This window comes from Mesoplodon bidens (genome assembly GCF_964165515.1).
Source record: "Mesoplodon bidens genome assembly, chromosome: 4".
NCBI classification, from domain to species: Eukaryota; Metazoa; Chordata; class Mammalia; order Artiodactyla; family Ziphiidae; genus Mesoplodon; species Mesoplodon bidens.
The window spans coordinates 799577-826298 of NC_138160.1; the positions used below are offsets into that span (position 1 = coordinate 799577).

Genomic DNA, 26722 nt, shown 5'->3' on the forward strand with positions numbered 1-26722 from the left:
AGCCTCTCTAAAAACGCTCCTGCTTTGCTTCTGCTGAGCAGTGAGTTTCAGTGAAAGCTTCTAAGCTGAGGAGGACACCAAACCCAAGCGAAGCGCAGGCCCCTGGCTATGTGTTCTTGGGGGGGCCTCTCCTGACCCAGGGATCCTAGTACCTGGGCAGTATGGCTTTTTGGGGTTTTGTCGTTTGTTTTCCCTGGTCCACTCTTGCACTGGGGATGATCAAACTGCCTTTACAGTTAGAGTTTCAAACATAACTTTAACTTTGGTTACATTCTTCATTTCTCAGCTTGGCGCTATATTTTCACAAATTACTAGGTGCAGATGACATAATAGAGGGATGAGCCATCAGAGTCAGTGCGGTGCTGAAGTCCTGGCCCTTGGAACGCGATCCGCTGATCAGCTGACTGGTCACTGTTGGTGTACGTGGCCACAGCAATGGGGGGCTCACACAGCTCCACCTTCCTGCCCCCGTGTGTGTGTGCTCACGTGGGTGTGGTGTGTGTGTGTACGTTTATGGCGTGTGTCCGTGGCGTGTGCGTATGTGTGTGGCATGTCTGTATGTGGTATGTGTCTGTGCGGTGTGTGTCTGCTCTGTGTGCTGTGTCTATACGGGTGGTGCGTGTCTTTGGGTGTGGTGTGCATGTGTCTGGTGTGTCTACACGTGCGTGTCTGTGTCTGTCTGTGGCGTGTGCCTGTGGTGTGTGTTTACGTGCGTGCGGTGTGTGTGCGCGCTCGCGCCCTCCCGCGCCGCGCCGCGCCGCAGCCCCGCTCTGCTCCCTCCTGGTCGCGCTGTCTCGACCACTCTGGGCGGCGTCCGTCGGCAGCCGGCTCGCCCGGTCACTCACCCCGCGCCCCGGGCACGCAGCGATGGGACCGCCCAGACCCCACCCTTCCAGTCCCGAGGCCGGAAGCGGAAGTGCCCGCCGGCCGCTCACTTCCGGGCGGCGGCGGCGCGCACGGTGAGGCTGCCGCGGGAGGGCCGTCTCCGGGTGGTGGTCGCGGTCGCCGCCCGGTGTCCCTTCCCCGGGCTCCGGCGGGTGTGGGCGCGGCCGGGAGGCGGTGCGGGTGGCAGTGGGGTCCCGGGGGGCGGCCGAGTCGAGCTGCGAGGCTCGCGTCCGCGAAGGGGCCGACGACGCGCCGCGCGAGGAGGGAGGAAGCAGGTGCAGAGCTGCGCGCGCGGGGAGACGCGCGGCCGTCCCGGGTGTCCGGCCCTGTGCGCGGGCCTGTGATCAGGAAAGGGGGCGAGGAGGGACGGCGCCGCAGCCCCGCTCCGTGGGCGGGCACGAAAGGCACTCGTGTCCAGGGCCCTCGGGGGTCTGCGCGGACTTGGGTGGTGCTCTGAAAGCGTGTGGGGAGGGGTGAGAAATGTCTTTGAGAATTTTGCACAGAAAACACGCATGGAGACGGGCGGCTAATAGCCGAAGTCAGTCTTCCTCCGCCAGACGCTCACCAGGTGTCCCTAGCTCCGTGGCTGGCATGTTGGTGGAGCTGGCGCTGAAGGCAGGTGTGCTTGGTGTCCAAGCACCTGTGCCCTGTGCACTGCACCTGAGCAGAGTGCCTTCTGCCCTCTCACCTTTGTTGACTACGGCTGTTAAGCAGTAGGACATGGAATTTGGGATACTGCAGACAGTGAGTTTTGAGGGAAATGGTAGGACGGGTGCTGGAACCTCAGCTAGGGAGGGTAAGGTGCGTGCTGTCCCTGTGCCTCCACGTGTTCACGAGGTGTCCTGGCGTGGCCGCCCCCCCGTCCCCGGGTGTGTAAAGGGGTGGTGTGAGGGTTCTGGAGATGAGAAATTGGCCCTCTCTGGGGCAGAGAAGTGCCTTGGAGACTGACATCGGATATGATGAGTAGTCTGGGGCCCACATAGAGGCATCATCTGTATGTCAATATCTTACACCTGTAATCGCCCCTGCTCCGCTTAAAGGTAAAACTGTGTTTTGAGAGTTTGTATTGCTTATCGAGGAGTTCATGATCCTAGTTCAGCTTTCGTTCAGGTTTACTGGGTTAACGATCTCGAATGCTCTCTTTAGAGCCCCGCTGTGAACAGCACTGTTGGTGGAGGGGGGTAAGTTCTGTTGCTAACATTTCTACCTCCCTAACACATCTTCGCCCTCCTGTTCCCTCTCCGCCTGTGGACACAGGATGCCTCTAGCATGACAGGCGCAGAGATTCTGCCAGCTTTGTAGCCATGAAGGAGACGGACCGGGAGGCTGTTGCGACAGCCGTCCAGAGGGTTGCTGGGATGCTTCAGCGCCCAGACCAGCTGGACAAAGTGGAGCAGTATCGCCGAAGAGAGGCCCGGAAGAAGGCCTCTGTGGAGGCCAGATTGAAGGTATGAGGCCAGAGTGGCCGTGGGCACCTGCTTCACTCCCAGGCGGGACAGAGGCTTTTATCTCAAGTTTCAGGTTCCTGCTTAACAACCGGACTTCGTGATGATGTGGAAGGGGGCAGCCTTGAACGTTACCTTGACTTAGCACGTTCCTTCCCACAATATCCTGCCATCAGTAGACTGACAAACAAGACTGGGGCGATGTTGAAAACACCAAAGGAACAGCCTTTTTGAGCACCCAGAAATGTCCATTTAGCTTTTTAAAAAACACTAGAAGAATAACAGCTTCTCTTCTTTATTAAAAGCTCTTCTACGGAGTGCATCCAGAGAGCATTTTGTTTGGCTCCTCTGGCGCATGCTGTAGTCGGCTGACTGCGTACCAGGCGTGCTGCTGGCCCTGGTGCAGGAAGGAGGAGAGCTCAACACATTTATTAGAGTGTGTGAGAGTGAGGTATGAAAGAAAATCGATCTTGTGTGATTTGGATTGGCTTTCAACCTAATTCACACGGAGAGAGGACGTTTTTTTAAAATTACACACACTTGATGTGGTTATAAAAATGTTGAGACCGTGGCCTGCTGTCATTGACTGGCAGCACAGCGGTCTTGAGGACTCCAGGCGCATCTGAGGAAGGTTACTTCTCATGCTGACAGGGCAGTGAGGTCACCTCTCCAGTCGAAAACATTAGCGTCTGGGTAAGTGCAGGTTTGTTGAGACAGGATGAGGCTCGTTCATTTATTTGCACCAGCGAAGCAGCCAAAGGCCTGTTGGACTAATTTGAAACAGTTTCATGTCAATTTAAAAAATGGTTTAGGGCTTCCCTGGTGGCACAGTGGTTAAGAATCTGCCTGTCAACGCAGGGGACACGGGTTCGAGCCCCGGTCTGGGAAGATCCCACGTGCCGCAGAGCAACTAAGCCCGTGCGCCACAACTACTGAACCTGCGCTCCTGAGCCCACGAGCCACAACTACTGAAGCCTGTGCGCCTAGAGCCTGTGGTCCACAAGAGAAGACACCGCAGTGAGAAGCCCGCGCACCGCAACGAAGAGTAGCCCCTGCTCGCCGCAACTAGAAGAAAGCCCACGTGCAGCAACGAAGACCCAACGCAGCCAAAAAAAAAAAACAAAGGAAAAAAGAATAGTTTAGAGCTGCTACATTTTCATTCAGAATTTAATTTTATTTATTTATTTGTATTTTATTTTATTTTTTTTGCGGTACGCTGGCCTCTCCCGTTGCGGAGCACAGGCTCCGGACGTGCAGGCCCAGCGGCCACGGCCCACGGGCCCAGCCGCTCCGTGGCATGTGGGACCCTCCTGGACCGGGGCACGAACCCGCGTCCCCTGCATTGGCAAGCGGACTCCCAACCACTGTGCCACCAGGGAAGCCCTATTTTATTTTATTTTATTTTTAATTTATTTTTGGTTGCGTTGGGTCTTCGTTGCTGCACGCGGGCTTTCTCTAGTTGCAGCGAGTGGGGTCTACTCTTGTGGTGCGTGGGCTTCTCATTGCGGTGGCTTCTGTTATTGCGGAGCAATGTCCCCTGCATTGGCAGGCAGATTCTTAACTACTGCGCCACCAGGGAAGCCCTTATTTAGAATTTTAATCTGTTCTAGGAACTTGTGGGATTAGCTAAAGTTGTTGTGTTTTGTTGAAATCAATAACTATTTCTAAACGCTACTTAGTGTTTCATGGGTGAAAGGTATTCCTGACCACCGTTGTGCTCCTTGGCCTTTCCCTTCCTTTTCCCGTCCGCCTGCTGCTCCTTCACACCCTCTCCATTCTGACTGTACGGCTCACTGGGTGGCGTTGCCACGGGCTCTCAGTCTGAATCTCAGATGTACTAGCTCTGCGTCGTGGGGCCGGCCGTCCTGGAGCGGAGTCTGGTCCTGGCCGAATGGCAGGAAAACCCTCTCCGCTCAGGCTGATGAGCAAGTCCTGACAGTTTCTCCATCTAGTGAAGGCCTGTTGGGAAGCTGAGGGATGCCTGAGAGGTGGTGTGTACAGTCCTTCTAAGGGCACCACTTAAGGGGCAGCCCTGGGACTCGGGGTATTCCCACGGTGGAGTCTGGCGTTTTCAGGTCAAGGGCCTGGATGAGGGGTGTTGTGAGGTTTTCTCAACAGAGCTTTAAAAACGTTGTTTTGGGCTTCCCTGGTGGCGCAGTGGTTGAGAATCCGCCTGCCGATGCAGGGGACATGGGTTCGTGCCCCGGTCCAGGAAGATCCCACATGCAGTGGAGCGGCTAGGCCCGTGAGCCGTGGCCACTGAGCCTGCGCGTCCGGAGCCTGTGCTCCGCAACGGGAGAGGCCACAACAGTGAGAGGCCCGTGTACCGCAAAAAAAAAACCAAAAAAAAAAACCACGTTGTTTTGTTCTAAGGCAGCAATGGAAAAAAGGAAAAGCTACCTTATGAATCAGTGGAATCCTTGTTGCGTTTTGTCATCTTGTCTGTGGCACTGACTGGTCTCTACTATTGAAACGCCTCTTTTCTGACCCCTGGGCCTCCCGGGGAGGGCCTGCTCCTGGCCGTCCCAGCTCTGCTCACCCACCCGGCGTCTTCCCTAGGCCGCGATCCAGTCGCAGTTGGACGGGGTGCGCACGGGCCTCAGCCAGCTGCACAGCGCGCTGAGCGACGTCAAGGACATCCAGCGGTCGCTGGCCGACGTCAGCAAGGACTGGAGGCGGAGCATCAACACCGTCGAGAGCCTCAAGGCCGTGAAGGACGCCGTCGTGCGGCACAGCCAGCTCGCCGCCGCTGTGGAGAACCTCAAGAACATCTTCTCAGGTAGCCGGGCCGCGGCCGCGGCCTCTCCCACGGCTCACGTGTGTGTCTCCTTGCCCTGTGGGTGCTGCAGGGCAGTTGCAGCTGTCGTCCGCCTGCTCAGAGGTGTGATTTCTGCCTGCACGGTTGGGTTCTTATTTTGAACACTGGCGGATGATCAGTTGAGCAAATAAAGGCTGGTAGAACATTCGTGGTTCAGAAATGGTCAGGACAGGCACAGAAACGGGGTCACTGAGCAAGCGCTGCGTGAGCGTTGTTCCCTCGGCTGCAGTGTGGCTCAGCGGGACTCGGCCAGGTGCCGGAGGATGAAGAAGCGCCGCCCGCGTGCGAGCGGGACGAGAGGGCGCAGTTCCCAGACAGGAAGAGTGTGCACAGGCCGCAGGCTGGGGGCAGGGCAGGGGGCGGATAGGGCACCCCCTGGAGTCTCGGTCCCCATGGGAGCCGGGCCTGGGGGAGTCCTTGGGGCTGGTGGGGAAGGTGGGGGCGCGGGAGGGGCCCTTTCAGAAGCCTGTCCCGGTACCTCGCTGGTGGCAGGAAGAGTGGGCTGAGCGTCAGCCGTCAGCAGCCCAGGGTGCCCTGTTGTGTTCGGTACAGCCTCCTGCCTCGTGCTCCACCCCGTGGAGCTAGTCCGCCCCCTCGCCCCCTCGCCGCTGTCAGGGTCCTCAGCATCCCAGCCGGAAGCGTTGGGATGGTCCGATCCCTCCCCTGCCTTTATCCGGTGTCTGGTCGCAGCGAGTTCTGTCTGAACTTCCTTCCGAACTCGACCCCGGAGTGTAACCTGGTGCAGTTCTTCCCCTCCGCCCACCAGCCCACCACGTGTGAACCCGTGGCGTGGCTGGCCTCCTCCTGCGTGTCTGAGGGAAGCGTTATTGAGTACTTGGCCCGCCCCTCTGTGCATGCTCAGCTTCCCGGGGCCTTCTCCGTCCCCCCATGGATGACGCAGCCGACCGCGGCGGGTGCTCTGGAAGCAGCTTCTCTTGCTGGCTGTTGAGACCTGGAACTGGTCCAGTCTGCCTGCCAGAATCTCCTTCATGACAGCCAACCAGCCTTCTTAGTTAATTTCCCTCGTATAATTTCCTGTTGACCCACATTTTCTTCCAGTCTTGTAAGCTGATGCCAAATGACCAAAACGTTACCTTTTCATCCACAGAGGTTGAAAATAATTTTCTTCCTTTGATGAACAATGAGGCTGTGATGTAGATGTGGTTTTTGTTCGGAGGATGTTGTGCTCGTTTGGCTCCCTTCAGACTTTTCTCATTGCCTGTAACTCAGTACTGTTGTGCACACAACCTGTTTTTTCTCCACACTTTTAAAACTTATAAACTAAACTTTACCCTCTTGACCATTTTAATCACACAGTCCTGTAGTCTGAAGTCCTTTCATATCGTTGTGAAACCATCACTGTCCATCTCCGGAACTCTTTTCACCGTGCAAAATTGAAACTTCATTATATAGTACTCTGTGTCAACTCTATCTCAGTAAAACTGAAAGAAAAAAAATCTGCAGCAGTTAAATGATAGTTCCCCATGCCCCCTCCCCCAAGTCCCTTACTAGTTATAGGTCTGTCTAGATTTTCTGTTTGTTTGTGGTTTAGGGTTTGTGTTTCTGGGAATCTGCACTTCATCTGGGTTGTCCAGTTTGCTGGTGTACAGTTGTTCATGGTACTCTCACAATCCTTTTTATTTCTGTAGAGTTGGTAGTAATGTCCTCACTTTTATTTCTGATTTTAGTTTTTGAGTCTTCTTATTTTCTTAGTCCATGTAGGTAAGATTTGTCAGTTGTTAATCTTTTCAAAGAACTACCTTTGGTTTTGTTGATTTTCTGTTTTGTTTTTCGATTCTCTGTTTATCCCTGCTCTAATCTTTATTATTTCCTTCCTTTTGGTAGCTTTGGGTTTAGCTTTTTTTTTTTTTTAAGAACTTAAAAAAAAATTAGTATAGTTGACTTATGTTGTGTTAGTTTCTGGTATACAGCAAAGTGGTTTAGTTATACACATATGTATACACATATATGTAGGTATATTCTTTTCCATATTCTTTTCCATTGTACTTGAGGGTTTAGTTTATTCTTTTTCTAGTTCCTTAAGTTGTAAAGTTAAGTTGTTGATTTGAAATCGTTCATTTTTTTTTTTTTTTTTTTTTTTTTTTTTTTTTTTGCGGTAGGCGGGCCTCTCACTGTTGTGGCCTCTCCCCTTGCAGAGCACAGGCTCCGGATGCGCAGGCTCAGCAGCCATGGCTCACGGGCCCAGCCGCTCTGCGGCATGTGGGATCTTCCCAGACCGGGGCACGAACCCGTGTCCCCTGCATCGGCAGGCGGACTCTCAACCACTGCGCCACCAGGGAAGCCCTGAAATCGTTCATTTTTAACTGAAGTGTTTATAGCTGTACTTCGCCCTTAACACTGCTTTGCTTGCATTCTGGAAGTTCTGGTATGTTGTGTTTTCATTTTCATTTGTCTCTAAGTATTTTCTAATTTCCCTTGTAATTTCTTCTTTGGCCCATTGCTTTAGAGTGTGCTGCTTAATTTTAACTTTATCCATTTGTAGTCAGAGAAGATATTTTGTATGATATTTATCTTTTAAAATCTATTGAGATTTAATTCATGGTTTAAATGAATTCATGCCTAATGATTTAATTTAATTCATGCCTAAGGGTATGGTCTGCCCTAGAAAATGTCCCGTGTGCACTTAAGAGGACTGACTGTGTGTGCTGTTGTGTCGGGTGAAGTGTTCTGTATACGTCTGTTAGATCTAGTTAGTTTGTCGTGAGGTTCAAGTCCCATTTCCCTACTGATCTTCTGTCTGGTTGTTGTGTTCATTATTGTGAGTGGCGTATTGAAGTCTCCAGCCATTATTGTAGAATGGTCCGTTTTTCCAGTTCTGTCAATTTTTGTTTCGCATATTTTGATGGTCATTAGGTGTGTAAATGTTTATAACTGTATCTTCTTACTGGGTTGAACATCTTATTTATATAAAATTCCTTCTTTGTCTCTTACAACCTTTTTTGACTTTGAATCTGTTTTGTCTGATGTTAGTACCGCCACCCCTGCTCTCTTTTGGTTACTGTTTGCATGGAATAACTTTTCCCATCCTTTCACTTTCAGTCTATTTGTGTCTTTGGATCTCAAGTGAGTCTTGTAGGCAGCGTAAAGTTGGATCATGTGTTTTTTTGTTTTGTTTTTGCGGTACGCGGGCCTCTCACTGTTGTGGCCTCTCCCGTTGCGGAGCACAGGCTCCGGACGCGCAGGCTCAGCAGCCATGGCTCACGGGCCTAGCCGCTCCGCGGCATGTGGGATCTTCCCGGACCGGGGCACGAACCCGTGTCCCCTGCATCGGCAGGCGGACTCTCAACCACTGCGCCACCAGGGAAGCCCGGATCATGTGTTTTTATCCATTCTGCCGGTCTCTGTCTTTTGATTGGAGAGTTTAATCTACTTACATTTGAAGTAATTACTGGTACGGAGGGACTTAATTCTGTCATTTCCCAGCTGTTTTCTGTATGCCCTTATTTTGTCATTTTCTGCATTATAGCCTTTTGTTTAGTTGATTTTTTTTGTAGTAAAGTGTTTTAATTCCTTTCTCAGTCCTTTTTTTTTGTATATTCTATAGCTATTATCGTTTTTTGTTCCCGTGGGGATTACATTTAACATCCTGAAGTTATACCACTAATTTGAATTTACACCAGCGTAACTTCAATAATGCACAGGAACTCTGCCCCTATACAACACTTCCCATCTCCTTTCAGTTATTGATGTCACAGAACTACACCTTTATACATTGTGTATCCAAAAACATAGACTAGTTGCTATTTTTTAAAAAATGCGTTAGTCTTTCAAATTATGTAGAAAGTAAAATGTGGAATTACAAACCAGAGTTACAGCAATTCTAGCTTTCTATTAGTACTAGCTTTGGACTAATATTTTTTTTTCTCTAAATGTATTAGTCTCTTGAATTATGTAGAACAAAAAGAGTTAGAAAGCAAAGTTACAATAATACTGGCTTTACAGTTGCCCATGTATTTACCTTTACTGAGACCTTCATTTCTTCCCACAGCTTCAAGTTGCTGTCTGGTGTCATTTCACCTGCAGGACTTCTTTAGCATTTCTCACAGCGTAGGTCCAGTGGTCACAAACTCCTTCAGTTATTGTTTGCGAATGTCTTAATTTCTCCTTCACTTTTGGGGGACAGTTTTACCAGATATAGGATTCTTGAGTTACAGGTTTTTTTCCTTTTAGCGTTTTGAATATTACCAGCAGGCTGCTTTTTGTCCTTCAAAGTCTCTGAAGAGAAATCTGCTGATATTCCATTGAGGATCCCTTGTCTGTGATCAGCTGCTTCTCCCATGCAGCTTTCAAGATTTCTTTGTCTCTGTTTGGCTTTCCATGGTTTGATTATAATGTGTCTCGGTGGTGGGTTGAGTTTTTCTGTTTGGAGTTTGTTGAGTTCTTGAATGTTTATATTAATGTCTTTCATCAAATTTAGTAAGTTTTTGACCATTATTTAAAATACAGGCACACCTTGGAGATAACGCAGGTTCGTTTTTAGACTACCTCAGTAAAGTAAATTATCTCAGCAAAGCGAGTCACGTGAATTTTTTGGTTTCCCAGTGAATGTAAGTTATGTTTACATTGTGTTGTAGTTTATTAAGTGTGCAATACTAGTATGTCTAAAAATAACAACGTACATACCTAAAATAAGAAATACTTTATTGCTGAAAAACGCTAACTGTCATCCAAACCTTCAGTGAGTGATGATCTTTTTGCTGGTGGAGGGTCTTGCGTTAATGTTGATGGTTGCTGACTGATCAGGGCAGTGGTTGCTGAAGGCTGGAGTGGCTGCGGCCGTTTCTTAAATAAGACAGCAGTGACGTTGGCTGTGTTGACTGACTCTTCAGCAGTGATTTCTCTGTAGCAGCAATGTTGTTTAATAGCATTTTACCACAGGAGAACTTCTTCTAAAATTGGAGTCAATCCTCTTAAACCCTGCTGCTGCTTTGTCCACTAAGTTTATGTAAGATTCTAAATCCTTTGTTATTTCAACAATTTTCACAGCATCTTCACACTTCAGGAGTAGTTTCTATCTTAAGAACTTTCTTTGTTCATCCATAAGAAGCAGCTCTGCATGTGTTAAAGTTTTCTCATGAGATCACAGCAGTGCGGTCCCATCTCCAGGCTCCACTTCTGATTCTGGTTCTCCGGCTGTTTCCACCACATCTGCCATCACTACCTCCACTGAAGTCGTGAACCCCTCAAAGTCATCCCCGAGGGTTGGAGTCCGCTTCTTCCAAACTCCTGTTAATGTTGGTATTTGGACCTCTTCTCGTGAATCACGGGTGTTCTTAATGGCATCCAGAACGGTAAATCCTTTCCAGAAGGTTTTCAGTTGACTCTGCCCTGATCTGTGAGAGGAATCACCATCTATGGCAGCTGTAGCCTTTCGAAATGTATTTCTGAAATACTAAGATTTGCAAGTCGATGTTATTCCTCTATCTGTGGGCAGCAGAATAGTCGTTGTGTTAGCAGGTGTGAAAACAACGGGGATCTTGCTGCACGTCTCTGCCAGAGCTCTTGAGTGGCCACGTGCATTATCAATGAGCAGGAAGGTTTTGAAAGAAATCTTTTTTTCTGAGCAGTAGGTCTCAACAGTGGGCTTAAAATATTCAGTAAATGATGTTGTAAAGAGATGTGCTGTCATCCAGGTTTTGCTGTTCCATTTATAGAGCGCAGGTGGAATAGATTGAATATCGTTCTTAAGGGCCCTAGGATTTTCGGAATGATAAATGAAGATTGGTTTCACCTTAGGGTCACCACCTACATTAGCCCCTAACTAGAGAGTCAGCTTGTCCTCTGAAGCTTTGAAGCCAGACACTGACTTCTCCTCTCTAGCTATGGAAGTCTTAGATGTCATCTTCTAGTAGAGGGATGTTTTGTCTGCATTGAAAATCTGTTGTTTAGTACAGCCACCTTCATGAGTTATCTCAGCTAGATTCTCTGGAGAACTTGCTGCAGGTCCTACACTGGCACTTGCTGCTTCACCTTGTGCTTCTGTGTTATAGAGACGGCTTCTTTCCTTCAACCTCATGAACCAGACTCTGCCAGCTTCAAACTTTCCTTCTGCAGCTTCCTCACCGCCCTCAGCCTTCACAGAATTAAAGAGTTAGGGCTTTGCTCTGATTAGGCTTTGGCTTCAGGGAGTGTTGTGGCTGGTTTGACCTTCTCTCCAGACCACTCAGACTTTCCATATCAGCATAAGGCTGTATTCCTTTCCTGCCATTCATGTGTTCACTGAAGTAGCACTTTCAGTTTCCTTCCAGAACTTTCCTTTGCCTTCAGAGCTTGGCTAACTGTTTGGCACAAGAGGCCCAGCTTTCAGCTTATCTTGGCTCTCGACAGGCCTTCCTCACTCAGCTTAATCATTTCTAGCTTTTGATTTAAAGTGAGAGATGTGCGACTCTCCCTTTCACTTGACCACTTAGAAGCCATTGTAGGGTTATTAATTGGCCTAATTTCAGTATTCTTGTGTCTCGGAATAGGGAGGCCTGAGGAGAGGAAGAGAGCAGGGGGAGCAGTGAGAACACACACCACACTTGTCAGTTATGTTTTTGCCATGTTATACGAGCACGGTTCTCGGTGCCCCAAAACAATCACAGTAGTAACGTCAAAGCTCACTGAGCACGGATCACCGTAACACTTATAATCATAGTGAAAAGTTTGAAATATTGAAAGAATAACTGGAATGTGACACAGACATGAAGTGAGCAAATGATGTTGGAAAAATGGTGCCGATGGACTTGCTTGATGCAGGGTTGCTCCAGCCCTTCGGTTTGTAAAACACGCAGTGTCTGTGAAGCCCAGTAAAGCGAAGCACGGTAAAACACAGCGTGCCTGTAGTGCTCCGCCCGTCTTTCTCTCTTTCTCTGGGACTCCCACAGTGTGCACCCCACAGACCCCTTAGGCTCTGTTCACTCTTCTCTAGTCTGTTTTTCCTTTGATCCTCATGCTTGATAATTTCCTTTGTCCTGTCTTCAAGTTTGCTGTTTCTTTCTTCTGCTTGATCAAATCTGCTTTGAAAATCTGAAGTAAAATTTTCATTTAGTTATTATACTTTCCTCCACGTTTTCTTTTAGTTCTTTGAGCATGTTTAAGAGTTTACTTTAGGGCTTCCCTGGTGGCGCAGTGGTTGAGAGTCCGCCTGACGATGCAGGGGACACGGGTTCGTGCCCCGGTCCGGGAAGATCCCACATGCCGCTGAGCGGCTAGGCCCGTGAGCCATGGCTGCTGAGCCTGCGCGTCCGGAGCCTGTGCTCTGCACTGGGAGAGGCCACAGCGGTGAGAGGCCCGTGTACCGCAAAAAAAAAAAAAAAAAAAAAATTTACTTTAGAGTCTTTGTCTAGTCCACCATCTAGTCCTTCTCAGAGATGGTTCCTGTTGGTTTATCTCTTCCTTGAGTCTCCGTTCTCTCCTGCACCTTCGTATGCCTTGTGATGTTGTTGCTGAACGTTGGACATTAGAATCTAATAACGTGTAACTCTGGAAATCAGGTTTTCCTCTTTGCCAGGGTATGCTGATTCTGTTTATTGTTTTTGTTGTTTTGATTGTCATAGGCTGTGTCTGTGCTGAGGGTCAGGCTGAGATGTAAACTCAAGGTCTTCTTAGGTCTTTCTGAGCCTGTGCCTCTCCTGGTCATTTGCAGTCAGTTTCTACTTCTCTACTGGTGCTTAGAGCTGAAATGCACCAGTATTAACCACACCTTACTTTCACACCTTTCCCTGGAAGTTGTATGCCTGCAGTAGACTCCAGAGTTCCGAAATAGGTACTCAGATGGAGTCTGTCAGTGCAGCAGTTGTCCACGTGGGAGACAGATTGCTGGTCACCCTTGTCCCCATCTGCCCAGAGTCCCGCATGGCCCTTTGTGTGGTTTTTCACAGTGCCATCTTGTGCCTTTCCCCCCAGTGCCCGAGATCGTGAGGGAGACCCAGGACCTCATAGAGCAAGGGGCACTGCTGCAGGCCCACCGGAAGCTGATGGACCTGGAGTGTTCCCGGGACGGGCTGATGTACGAGCAGTACCGCATGGACAGCGGGAACACACGTGACATGACCCTCATCCACAGCTACTTCGGGAGCACGCAGGGGCTGTCCGACGAGCTGGCCAAGCAGCTGTGGATGGTGCTGCAGAGGTCTCTGGTCACTGTACGCCGTGACCCCACCTTGCTGGTCTCAGTTGTCAGGATCATCGAAAGGGAAGAAAAAATTGACAGGCGCATACTTGACCGAAAAAAGCAAACTGGCTTTGTTCCTCCTGGAAGGCCCAAGAACTGGAAGGAGAAGATGTTTGCCATCCTGGACAGAACCGTGACCACCAGGATTGAGGGCACACAGGCGGACACCAGGGAGTCTGACAGGATGTGGCTCGTCCGCCACCTGGAGATCATAAGGAGGTGCGTCCTGGACGACCTCATCGTCACCAGGAACCTGATGGTGCAGTGTTTTCCTCCTCGTTACCAGATTTTCAGGAACCTCCTGAACGTGTACCACCAGGCTCTAAGCACACGGATGCAGGAGCTCGCATCAGAGGACCTGGAAGCAAACGAGATCGTGAGCCTGCTGACCTGGGTCTTAAACACTTACACCAGGTAACTCCACCTGTATACCTGGCGTTTCCTGTTTCATAGACACTGTGGGTGAAGCATACTGACAGTTTTTAAACGTCTGCTGCGTCCTCTTGCTCAGGGCGGGTGCTCAGCACCCACGGACGTTGCCTTCTGGCTGATGCGTCTCCTTTTGGTCTGTCTGTGCCCCGAGGTCGGGCCCGGCCTGTGGTTGTGTGGACGCTCTTGCATCTGGGTGGTGCCTGTGCTCTGGCCGGTCAGTCCGTAGTGAGCAGTTTGGCATAGCGTTTCCTGCGCTCGTGATCCGCCTTCTCACGGTGACACTGAGGGCAGGTGGTGTCACCTGTTGGACAGGTGAGGACACGTGGGCCCAGGAGGTCCTGAGACCTGCACAGAGTCACGTGCTGCTGAGGAGGCACCAGCTTGCCCCTGCTGGCTTCTGACCACCGAGTCTGGTTTTTTCTCACCAGCATGAGAGGAAAATCAGCTACCCTTTGGCACTTCAGCCTTGAGGTTTTGTCACTTCATAAAAGGGGTGTGAGCCACTTTGTGCAGGCATTACTTTGAGGTCGGGTTTGAAAAACCAGCCAGTGGGGGGGTATCCTGAAATTCTTTTAGGGGCGAGAGGAAAGCCCTTTTTATTCTAGCCTGTCTTGTTGCTGGTGTGTAGAAACTTAATTAAACCTCCTTTTAGCAATAAGGTTTTATGATTTTTTGGGTCTGTGTGTGTTTGTTTTTTGGTAGCTGCTTGTAGTAGAGGATATGTACATTTCAAGACGGACACATATAAAGAGAAAGAAAACATTGTATCCATTGTGGCTGGTGCTCTCTCTGCTCTCCTGTGCTGGGCCTGGGCCTCGGCGCCTCCTGTGTGCCGCCCTCCATTGCCATCGCCTGATCCTGTCGTCAGGTCACCCTCGAGGAAGACCTCTCACCATCCTCTTGGTTTTGAGGCACAGGGAGGGACACGCGGCCCTCAGGGTCAGACGGCCCTCGGGTGGGGGCGGGACTTGAACTGGGGTCGGGCCCTCATGTGCTCCAGCCACCAGACCTCGGGGTGCGCGTTTGTGTGACCTGCGTGGTTCTAGGCCTTGATTCTGGTTTTCACTCGCCACGTTGTACGCATTTCTCTGTCCTTGGCAGTTCTTGACGGTTTCGTGTTGGTCACCACGTCCTATCGTATTGGAGTTTCTTATGGGAAACGTTGGACCGCTTTCACACTAGACACATTTTCATGCAGAGTTAAGGTTCTTGGGGCAGAAATAATCTAAGTGGTAGATGGTCTCTTAATATTTGCAGAATCTCATGAAGTGCTTTTTCACTCAGGAAGACCTTGGATGTCTTAGGAGTGGTGGACAAGCTGTTAATGCTCAGGATTGTCATTCTGAATCCATACTTAGGGAATCAGCCGAGCAATCAGCCTTGGACATTTAGGAACCCAGCCACATACCTAGCTTTTATCTGTTTTTTATGAAAACTGTTTTCTGAAGCTTGGTTCACATCCCTCCCTTCTTCAGTACCATAGGCTGCGAGTGCGGACACTTCGCTTGCTGACTCGCGTTTGGTTGCAGGCGTCAGGTGTTCTCCGCTCTGGTCCTTGTCCTACTGGACCAGCGGCGTTAGCGCCTGTGCCCTGCGTTTCTAAATTCAGTGCTTGTCTGTTGTTCTCCAACTCATGGGACCTCCTACCTGCCAGGCCCTGGTCTTCCTCAGGGGGCACCGTGGGTGGAGCAAGCAAACCTTGCCCTGCAGGCCCCTGGGACAGGGAACAGCACCACTCAGCTGAGGGTCTCCTGTGTCCCCTTCCTGCTGTGCCCGCAGTGCAGAGATGATGGGGAACGCAGAGCTGGCCCCGGAGGTGGACGTCAGCGTTCTGGAGCCTCTGCTTTCTCCAGACGTGGTCGCCGAGCTGCTCGACACCTACATGTCGACCCTGACAGTGAGTGGAGTGATGTGGGCCCACGTGGGTCGAGTTGGGCTGCAGCCAGGACCCATCTGGCTGTCGGGCTTCCAGAGGACGCGCGGCTATTTCTGAGAAGTCGGGTCTGGAGGTTTCCTGGATGTGCCGTGGCGCCTGCCCGCCTCACAGCGCCGAGCCCGGGAGTGGGAGGGCGGCAGGTGGCGGGGGGGAGGGGGTACCGCCCAGTGCCCTTGGGGGTCTGAGGGTGTGATGACGTGGTCAGGTCTGCTCCTGGGACGTGGGGAGCCTGACATCAGGCAGCCTCTGGCAGAGGCGCCGAGGCCGTGCTGGGACGCAGGGGCGGCTTGGGTAGCGGCCGTGGGGTCTGGTCTCCGTGAATGGCCTGCCAGAGGCATGTAGGTCTCGTGCTTCCCTGTCCTGACTGACCTGGCCTGTCCTCCAGCATGACCGTCGTCGAGAAGGTTAAGTCGAGGGAGGCTGGTGGGGTCCCGCCCGTGGAGGTGGCTTGTCCCCTCGTGTGGGGACTGGGATCCCCAGGGGGCCGTGTTTGCTTCTGCAGCTGCTCCACTGAAGAGCGGCCTGTTGACTCCAAGCCTGGTTCTGTTCTTCCCTCCTGCTTAGTCGAACATCATTGCCTGGCTGCGGAAAGCCCTAGAAACAGACAAGAAGGACTGGGTGAAAGAGACTGAACCTGAGGCCGACCAGGACGGCTACTACCAGACGACACTGCCCGCCATTGTCTTCCAGGTACCGGGCCTCGGGCTTCACAGATGCATGCAGTTGCGTGCTGCCGGCGGAGAGAACCTGCTTCTCTCTGGAGCTGCGGAACCAAGGGTCAGACTTGCCAAGTAGTTTTGCCCACGGTCGCAAAACCTAATGTTTTTTGCTCTCCTAATGGGTTTTTTTTTTTAAATTAATTAATTAATTAATTTTTGTCTGTGTTGGGTCTTTGTTTCTGTGCGAGGGCTTTCTCTAGTTTTGGCGAGCGGGGGCCGCCCTTCATCGCGGTCCGCGGGCCTCTCACTATCGTGGCCTCTCGTTGCGGAGCACAGGCTCCAGACACACAGGCTCAGTAGTTGTGGCTCACGGGCCCAGTTGCTCCGCGGCGTGTGGGATCCTCCTCGACCAGGGCTCGAACCCATGTCCCCTTCATTGTCAGGCGGGCTCTCAACCACTGCGCCACCAGGGAAGCCCTCCTAATGGTTTTTGATCTCAAACCAGTAGCTAATTATATGTTACGTGTGTCTGATGCTCAAATTTGAGTTTGCTTACTTCCTGACGTAATGGCCAAAGTTTGTCTTCGTAAATGCTACACAGTCGAGTCTAATCCGACGTACTTTGGGAGGAGTCTCTTCGGGTTTTAGTGTCATCGTGTGTTCTTACAGGTCGTCTGCTCTCTTTGTCTGGCCTGTCCAGTTCCCTTCCTTTGAGAAACATTGCTGATGGTAGGAGGCCGAGCCGCGTTAGAGGTTCTCCTGCTGCTGACACGGAGCTTGGGCTCTAGCCGGGCTCTGGGTGATCCCAGTAGTCCATGACATGTTGGGCTTCACCCTTTCCTTTATTTTGGGAGCTGACATCCGGTGACCACGTGGGGTGAGCTCTGCCTTCTGGCGCTTCTCCACCTTCCCACGTCCGGCCCCCCGGCTCCAGCGTGTGTCCTCCTAGCGCTTCTTAAGGAACCCACATCTCAAACCACAGCCCAGCCCCTGGTACCCGTGTGACCCCAGCCACACCCGCCCTCCCCGGACCCCTCGTCTCCCTGTCTCCCCGTGAGAACATACGTGTCCCCCCTGTGGCGACCGGCCTGTTTGCAGGTAATTAGGAAATGATTCCCTGGGTTTTTTTTTTTTTACCTGGTAAGAAAGTTTTGTGTGTTTGTTTAAGTAACTTTGTTATTTTTCACCTGGCTTCATTTTTTCCTCTGAATTTGGACTGTCCTGACTACCAGTTAACAGGTGGGGGGTTTATATAATGGGAAATCTGCACCCTCGTGAGTTTATATCAGAATTCATAAGTTCTCCAATTTTTAGATGTTCGAACAGAACCTTCAGGTCGCTGCTCAGATAAGTGAAGATTTGAAAACAAAGGTACTCGTTTTGTGTCTTCAGCAGATGAATTCTTTTTTAAGTAGGTATGTATTCTTGCCAGTGTGCTGATTTATAAAGTTTTTTTTTTTTTTTTTTTTTTTTAAATGGAGAGGAAAGCTGTGTTGATCCTAATCTGGCTAGTAGTAAAACAGAATTCAAGCCTGGATTCACTGTAGTCACCTTTTTCCGTTAGTCAGAACTCAAGCCCTTTCTTGTTATCTGCCTTTTGAATGGGTTGCATTCCCCCGGGGTCCCGGGTGTGATGGTGTGGGGTTCTCAGCAGTGGGCTGGTGCTACTGCAGGCTTGGAGCTGGGGACCTCCTTCAGTCAGCCTTCCTGTTGTCCCGTTTCCCGGGGTGCCCTCCACAAGTTGTACACAAAGAAGATTTTCAGACGTATACGGAAGTAGAAAGAATGGCCCACAAAGCTGTTCAGCCCACCATCCAGGTTCAAAAGCTGCCCTTTAAAGCCGCCCCTCGCCGCATCTGGCTCCCCTCCCCCTCGCTCTGCTGAAGTACACTTGACCCTTGAACAACGTGGGGGTTGGAGGGGACGACCCCCTGGTGCGGCTGAAAATCCACGTGTAAGCTTGCAGTCGGCGCTCCTGCCGTGGTTGCGCGTCCACAGATGAGCCAGCCTCGGCTCGTGTAGTGCTGCAGTGCGTGTTGGCTGAAAAGATTCACGTGTAAGTGAACCTGCACACTTCATACCCACGTTGTTCAGGGGTCAGCTGTGCTTTACAGCAAATCCCAGACGTTGCGGCATTTCATCTCCTGCATTCCCTACCCTAACTGCAGTGCCATCAACCCACCGAATCTGTCAGGAGCGTTCCGTGGGGCCGCCTGACACCAGGTTTGTGTTTGGGTTTTCCCACTGGTCTCAGACCCACCTGTTTATAGCTGTGTGTTCAGACCGGGTTGGCAGAAGGCCTGCACTGTGTGACGCTGGAGGACAGCCCCTCCTGCTCTGAGCCACTGGCTTGTGGAGACGCGCAGACCCTCCTGTCCAGTGTCCTCCAGCCTGGCCTCAAGCTGCCATCTGCCCATGAACCACAGGTTGGCTCTGAAGGCCGTGGGGCTCTTCCGTGTTTCCTTACTGTTGGCCAATAGCCTGGCACGGGCTGTGTGCTCCACGCCCCTGCTCCTGTGGCTCGGGTGCCACAGCTGGGCCCCTGCTTAGGATCCCCGTCAGCTGTCCACCATGGGTCATGGCCTGAGTTAGTCATCCCGTTGGTATTGTTCTGTAAAGTAGATGTTTTCCTCAGCAGCCTCAGCTGTGTGCTTACCTGCATCATGCTTTGGACAGAAGGATGGGATAAATGCTTGATTACTTCCCTTTAATTTTACCAGTTTTCGGTTTACTTCTTCCTTAACATCTATTGAAAACGCATACAGATTTATACAGTGTGTTGTGCTTTTCTTGTACTCCCATATATGTTTGAGAATCTCCATGGTAGATTCAAAAATGAAGTATGTAGCCATCTCAGTTGTTTTCTTGACATCTTAAAGAGTCTAATTTATTTTTAGTTTGATTTTTTCGGGGAAAGTCTCAGAAAAGGACATTTTATCTAGCATTTGATCATGTTCCGCACACTGTTGTATGAGTTTCTAGGTGAGTCATACGTCAGACGAAATACTCCTTTCCCGGTTACAAATGTTTCAGAATATTTGTAAAACCAGAACACTGAGCCATATTTCAAAGCCTGATAATGAAATTAATTTTTAATAATCATTTTTCGATGATCAACTTCCATTAGCATAGGTCACCCCCCCCACACACAATCCTTTATTTTTGAAGACTCGTCCAGCCCGATGCTGGCGATATGATGCAGAATGTGATGTTAGGCTGCGCATTGGCGCCGTGCGGCGCGGCCGCTCTGACGGGGCCGTGTGTCCGCAGGTACAGAGAGGAGGCGCAGCTCTACAAGGAGGAGCACCTGCGGCAGCGGCGGCACCCGCACTGCTACGTGCAGTACATGATCGCGCTCATCAACAACTGCCAGACCCTCAAGTGAGCGGGGGCCCCGGGGCCGCGGGGCGGGGCGGGCGCGCTCGGCCGCCTCACCGGGCCCTCGGTCTCCTCCTCTGTCTCCTCGCAGAGAATCCATAGTCAGTTTGAAAAGAAAGTATTTGCAACATGACGCGGAAGAAGGTGTGTCTCTGAGCCAGCCGAGCATGGATGGGCTTCTGGATGCCATTGCCGAGGAGGGCTGCGGCAGCCTGCTTGAGGAAGTCTTCCTGGACCTGGAGGTGGGCGCCGCGGGCCGGGTCCCCTGGGGTGGCGTCAAGGAGAGACCCTTCCAAGAAGTGTTAGACCAGAGCACTCAACAGGTTACAGGGTGGAAGCTGGTGTTGGAGAGGAGACTGGTTATGGTCATTAGCAGATTCCTGCGTGAGGGCACGAGCAGGCCTGCATGCCCATCACACGGCCGGGCTCGGGTCTGAGCAAAGGCCCAGAGCACAGCCATAAACAGAGCGCATTCAGATCCCATCCAAGGCGTGGTGTGTGATGAGCAGGCACGTTTATTTCAGAAGGCGTGAAAATGACTCAGCGTCCTATGGGACGGGCAGAAACCGGAATGTATTTAAAAAATAGAGTCACGATCATCTTGGGTCCTGCAGGGAAGGAGCTCCTGGGGTGATGGGTGGTATCGTTTCATGATATCTGTAATTTTCTCAGAAATGGTTTAGAAAACAAATAAAGTGTACTTAAAAAGACAACATAATAGAGAAATAGACAAAGGACATGAATATCTGTTTCACAGAAAAAGGAGTCATGTGTCCTAAGTAGGAAACAGAGTGCCCAGTCTTAACTGCTCTTCAAAGAAAAGCAAATTAAAACTGAATATTTTTGTTGCTTACCAGGACGGTAAGAATTAAGAACATTGCTACCACGTGATGTTGAGGGCATGAGACTCCCGTATCCCGTGTAGAACTGTGAATCGGCACAGTTCTGGGAGGGCGGCTGGCACAAGTGTCGAGGGCAGCAGTCGTCAGGGTTGTACTTTGCCTACTTTCTGACTAGTAACTTTTAGTCTTAGGAATTTCACCTGCAAAAATGCACAGATTCACTGCAGTGTTCTTGATAATTGCAAAATGAGACATTTTAAATGTTCATCAGAACTGAGTACACAAATTACAGAGCATCCACACAATAAACAGGTTCAGTCAATTAAGGTAAGATGTGTACGCACAGATGCGTCTGGTATAAGTCTTTACAGTTAAAGTACATATTTGCAGAGTTTCTGCATGAGCATCGCTGTTGTGATCAGAACATTGGGCGGGCGTAGGACGGTGGCTCCAAGTGCCTCTCTCCCGATGACAGGCCGTCATGAGGGTGTTTTCTGTGGTCTGTGCTTTCAGCAACATCTCAATGAGCTGATGACAAAGAAGTGGCTGTTAGGATCAAACGCTGTAGACATCATCTGTGTCACCGTGGAAGACTATTTTAATGATTTTGCCAAAATTAAAAAGCCATATAGAAAGGTAAGAGTGTGGGGCACACATGTGGCCTGAGTCCCCTGGCATCTTGTGTAGAATTTGGTGTCATCAGTTCTTGGGTGGAAGTTCACGGGTGGTTTTGTGAACCCAAGCAGGTCGGAGACGTTGCTGTCTGAAGGTGGCAGAGGTGGAGGTGATGGGGCATGCACCTTGCTGTCCAAGGCCACGCTGACACGGCTGCAGACCCAGAACCCCGTGGGTAGTGGGGACTTCCTCAGCAGGGACCCCTCAAAGGGCGGGTGGGGCTGTGGCCATGGCTCTGATGAGAGTCTGGACAGGAACCGCAGTTCCCTCTTCAAGTCTACGCTCCGGGGCAGCGGGCGGCTCTCAGCACAGGGCCCACGGGAGACTCCAGGGTCCCCAGCCGTCAGGGTCCCCTCCAGGCCCCGTGAAATGCCCCTGTTCCCATCTGGGGCTCAGGCAGCTTTCCGCGGGGGAATTCTCAGGGCCTTGGGTGATTTTTGCTGTTGTTGCTTTAAAATCAGCCTTTCTGTTTCTGGTTTATGGAAGCATGAGTGGTTTGACACACAGAGCTTGGGTGCAGACACTTCAGGACGTGTCTCCAGGTCCTCCGGGCATCCCTGTAGATACTTGTCTCATTTGTGAGCAGCGTCACTGTGTCATTTCATTTCTGGTTCTTGTACCTTCCTGTCTTCTCTTTGTCTCGCTGCCCTGGCTGGGACCCCCCAGCACGGGGGCATCTTTGTCTCATTCGGAAGTTTAAATTCTCCTATCTGTGCCATTAAAAGTGATGCTTGCAGGGGGACCCAGGTGTTTTAAATCCCCGTGGTTGGTCGCTTCACAGCTGTCAGGAGCCTCTGGGGGTTAGAGGTCGGTGGGACCAGCTCTGTTCAATCTTGAATTTCTTGTTGCTTGTACAGTTTTGGTTCCACCTTTTATGTTTCTCAGCATTCTGTCCTTTGGTCTAATAGCGGATGTGTGAAGTCCTTGGGGCTTGTGTCTCAGCCACTTCTGGTCCAGGTGGCTCGCCTCCTGGAGCGGCCGGGAACCTGCAGTCTCACTTGCTCTGCCAAGAGCCTGGCCTCCGCCCGGGTCCCTGCAGCTGCCGGGTGTCGCCTCGCTTTGTCTTGTTTGGGGCCCTTGGGGTCCCCCTCACTGCCCGGCCTCCCTGGTACACAGAGCTTCTGATGTCTGTTCTTGGGACTCTGAGGCTGCGCCTTGTGTCAGCAGAGTCGTGCTCACGTATTCGTGGGTGACGGCCAAGTGTCCCATCTACCTGTGGGTGGGCTCCGGAGAAAACCACGGCCTTCTCCAAAACTTCCCCAAATGTGTGGACTTGGGGCTCCTCTTTTCCCAGAAACTCGTCACACCATCTCCAGAGACTGGCCGTTGACTACCCTCTGTGCACGAGGTGTGATGTGTGTGGAGCCCTTCAGCCTGTGAGGGCAGAGCGGGGCCTGGCCCAGGGTCCCCAGCCCCCCACTGAACCCACACCCCACACTCCTGGGTTGAGAAGCTGAGGGACGTGTGCAGGATGGGCAGGGCGAGGAAAATAGACGCGGATCCCCCGGGGGGGCCCGTGAGCCACCGGACGGGTCTCAGTAAAGCAGGTGCCGCCCTGGCACTTGCCCCTTCGCCCCCGACGGGAAGCTGCTCTGCAGCAGGTCCGCGCCCAGAACGACGTGTCTGGCGGGGCTGCAGGCAGGCGTCCCCGTGGCGTACTTTATTCTGTGGGCTTTCTAGAGTGGACGTGAGCATCCGAGGTGTCCAGGCAGTACCGACTTCCGGCTGCTGCCGTGTGGCCGGTGCGTCTGCCCGTGTCCCAGATGTGAAACACGGTGACCCTGCTACAATTTTCTAAAATAGAATTTGTAATAAAGACTCAGGTGTGCTTACTTGGTTGACTCTAAAATTTGTATCGATGAGAAACGGGAAGGAGCGCGCTGGCCCGTGCACAGTGGGCCTGGACTCGCCTTGGGGCCCGCGTGCCAGGCTGACCCCGTTCTCCGTGTGCCCCGTAGCGGATGATCGCCGAGGCGCACCGGCGCGTGGTGCAGGAGTACCTGCGGGCCGTCCTGCAGAAGCGCATCTCGTTCCGGAATGCCGAGGAGCGCAAGGAGGGCGCCGAGCGGATGGGGCGGGAGGCCGAGCAGCTGCGCTTTCTCTTCCGCAAGCTGGCTTCCGTGAGTGCGCCTGGCCGGGCCAGGTCCCCGGGACCAGTCGTGTCGGGAGCCGAGTGCCCCGCTGGTTGTCTCCTTCCGTGAGCCGGTCTGTGTGTAGACCCGCCTGGCCTTGGGGTTGGGGGCCGGGCACTTGGGGGGCAGCAGCAGCTCTAGCCCCAGCGCTTGGTGTTCCTGTCCCTCGGAGAGGGGCCGGGCTGCCGGCAGGCTTGGCTGCTCCCCACCGGGAGTGAGTCCTGAGGGGTTTGCCGGCCTGGTGGCCTCCGCCGGAGAGGGTGTGACGGAGACCCCGTTGAGCGGTCCGCTCAGCATCTGTGCTCTGTCCTGCAGGGGTTTGGTGAGGAGATGGACGGGCACTGTGACACCATCGTCGCCGTTGCCGAAGTCATTAAGCTCACGGACCCTTCTCTGCTCTACCTGGAGGTCTCGACTCTGGTCAGCAAGTACCCAGACATCAGGTAGCGGCAGGGTCATTCCTGAGGTCGCTGGGGAGAGGGAGGGTCCCGGGCATTAGGTGAGTGTGGCAGGTCTGGGCTCCTGCGAGGACCCCAGATGCCGGGCGGACGGCGATGCGGGCAGAGTGCGTTTCAGAGATGACAGCGGTGCCCGCCAGCCCCACCGCGGGTCACGGTTCCCAGACGTCACCAGGCCACATACTTGGTGTTTGGGGCGCCGATGGGAAGGTGGCCGAGCAGACTGGTTTCTGGAGGCTGATCCTATGCCGTGTGGAGGTGGAACCAGGGAACGGAGCCGGGCCCCTCCTGCGTGGGGGGGAAGGGGTGGGGGGAGCGGCTCCCCGCCAGCCTTTGTGACTCTCCAGGAGCCCTGCTGCCCGGTCGGGGGTCGGGGGGGCTTGAGTCGGCTTTGGAGGCTGAGTGGCCGCAGCTGCACCCTGACGCCCCCTCCCCGCCCAGGGACGACCACATTGGTGCGCTGCTGGCCATGCGGGGGGACGCCAGCCGGGACATGAAGCAGACCATCATCGAGACGCTGGAGCAGGGCCCGGCCCAGGCGAGCCCAGACTACGTGCCCATCTTCAAGGATATCGCGGTTCCCAGCCTGAACGTGGCCAAGCTCCTCAAGTAGCCGGCGGGCCCCCCCCCAACCCCGGGCATCAGCTGCGTGTCTGGGGGCTGCCTTGTCTCGGGAGAGCTCTCCCTCGCCTCTGCGCTGTGTACACACTTCTGAAACTGCTCCTCGGTAGAGTCTGGACTTCTGATGGGACATGAGGGCTTCCCGCCGTGAGGGTCTCTTCCTGGTGATGACCAGCCCGCTGGGGTCAGGTGGGCACACTGCTCCCTCCCCCCCCCTCCCATGGGGTCACACCTGCCACCGGGTGGGTGTGGCGCGTGAATCCCCACCGCCTGCAAATCCATCTTACTTTTCTACCAAGTGAATTGCAGAGTCGCACCCTGAGTAAACGGTGAGCCCCGTGTGGTCCCTACCCTCGCCGCCGCCCCGCTGGACAGGTTTCTTGGCAGCCGAGCTCCGAGGGAACCACGGGGATGGCTCCAGCGTTTGCCCCGTTCCTCCTCCCATGCAGGACGTGGCGTGTGCGGCGCTGGGCTGCTCTGAGGGTCCAGTTCCTTCCTCACAGGCTTTCAGGACGGAAGTGTGGGTGCTGTGCTCTTACTTCCTCCTCACGAGGGGTGAGAAGTTCACAGGTGGGACTTTTTTCTTGGAAGAATCAAAACCTAAATGGAGACCTGAGGGCGTTCTTACAAGTGTTGCTCGGAAGAGACGTGGTCTTCCTCAAGGTTTCTCGCCTGTGTGCTGTCTATCAATATACACTTTACTCCAGTTCCCTGTGTGACGAGACCTAGTGTCTAGTAGGTAGCGCTGCTCAGTACACAGTTCTTGAATTAATAAAGTCGAGTGTTAACAATCGTTAGTCATTGCCCCTTATGATGATGAAGATAACATCTTTCCACTGGCTGAGAGAAGTTTCACTCTGAGTTACTTCTGGAATAAATACCCGGGTGACTCTTCACAACAGCAGACCCAAGTGACCTGTGCTGTCCTTGCTCTGACTACACAGTGGTCACCACAGGGCAGGCAGGGCCCTCGGTCGCTGGGGACACCTGTGCGATGGTGGGCCCCAAGCTGAATGCCAGATGCCACCATGTTCCAGCGGGGCCAGGATGTGCTGGGAGGTGTGGTGAGGGCCACAGGGGAGGGCCACGTCCCGGTGGGTGGGCAGTGGCCTCCACACCGGCACCCAGGGGAGGGTCACCTCCAGGTCACTGGGCGAAAGGCTAGCAGGCACCCACACCGAAGGCCAGTGCCTGCCTCTTGATCAGGCTGCCACGTGCCCGGTGGGGGAAGTGGGTATACCAGGACAGACAGCCTGCGGCCCACGCCGGAAGGCAGCTTCACCTTGTCAGGCCGTGGCCGACTCACCGAGTCTTGGGGCGGTTCTCCCTATAAACTGCCATTCAGTCGAAAAGCGTCTTTCAAGTCAGGAAGTTTCCAACTCTCAGTTTTACTCAGCGGGTTTCCAAAAAGCAGGGGAGAGGGGCGCCTGACCCTGCGTGTCTTTCACACTGCCTGGTGTGCTCTCCCCCTGCACCTGCCCACATACAGTCCACGCTGCCGTAACAAGGACACCTCACGACAGGTCCCGGAAGCAGGGGGTTTCTTCCTTTCCCAAGGAAGTCAGTCGGGGCTGGGGGCCTACACGGGGGCTTCCAGCTGCCCCGTGCACCCTCCTGCGTGGGCAGCCAATGTGGAAGAGTGGAGGTGGAGGCCCTAAGCAGACGTGACTGTCCCGATGAGGCGACGCCACGTGGAGATGGGGTTGTGGTGAAGCTGCTACCCGCCTAGGAGCACCGGAGGCTAAAGCGGCCCGAGGTGGCGTGGCCCTGCCCTCACCTGATGCCGATTCCCTGCAGTAAGTGTTGTTTGAAGCCACCTGCTTTGTGACACTTTCTTATCCCAGGGAGCAAGGGGAGCCCCCTCCTTGCTGGAGTCTGTGCTTTCCACCAACATGGAAAGGGCTGTAAATTCACGGGGTAGGCTCCTCTTGGAAACAGTGTCTGCGGACTCCACTTGGACTTGCCGTTTTCTTTTTGTAGTAAAATAAAAAATTTTAACTATTAAAGGCTGTCTCTGGCAGGGAGGCCCCGAGGATGACCTGCAGGAGATGACCCACAGCTGCAGGCGGCTCCACCTGGGGGACGGGGTCCGCCCACTTTGCTGCCTCCCCCACCAGCCTCCTCTCAAGCCTGCAGAGCTGCCTCCTTGCCCCCCCAGGCTCTGGAGCCCGCTGTCCCCACCCACCTCTTTTCAGCCCCAGGCCCACGCCTGGGACAGGTGGTTGGTCCTCCCACTGGCCGGGTGGGCTGCCCCTGCCCCAGAAG

The 26722-nt window shown here is 52.9% G+C and overlaps 1 protein-coding gene across 5 annotated transcripts; it reads left to right on the plus strand.

Annotated features, from left to right (window-relative positions):
* Positions 1-912: 912 nt before the first annotated feature.
* On the plus strand, positions 913-25254 carry EXOC3 (exocyst complex component 3). Of its 5 annotated transcripts, none has more exons than XM_081232976.1 (13): positions 913-959; positions 2143-2333; positions 4890-5109; positions 13057-13738; positions 15536-15653; positions 16257-16382; positions 17666-17766; positions 19622-19732; positions 19821-19971; positions 21085-21207; positions 23205-23366; positions 23694-23821; positions 24278-25254. In XM_081232976.1, the coding sequence occupies exons 2-13, from the start codon at positions 2190-2192 to the stop codon at positions 24447-24449; spliced, it is 2238 nt and encodes a 745-aa protein (XP_081089102.1). In that variant the 5' UTR covers positions 913-959; positions 2143-2189; the 3' UTR covers positions 24450-25254. The 5 variants fall into 5 exon arrangements, with proteins under 5 accessions (XP_081089102.1, XP_081089105.1, XP_081089104.1 ...); XM_081232975.1 differs by lacking the exon at positions 913-959 and adding an exon at positions 974-1160; XM_081232977.1 differs by lacking the exon at positions 913-959 and adding an exon at positions 1185-1925.
* The last annotated feature ends 1468 nt before the right edge of the window (positions 25255-26722 follow it).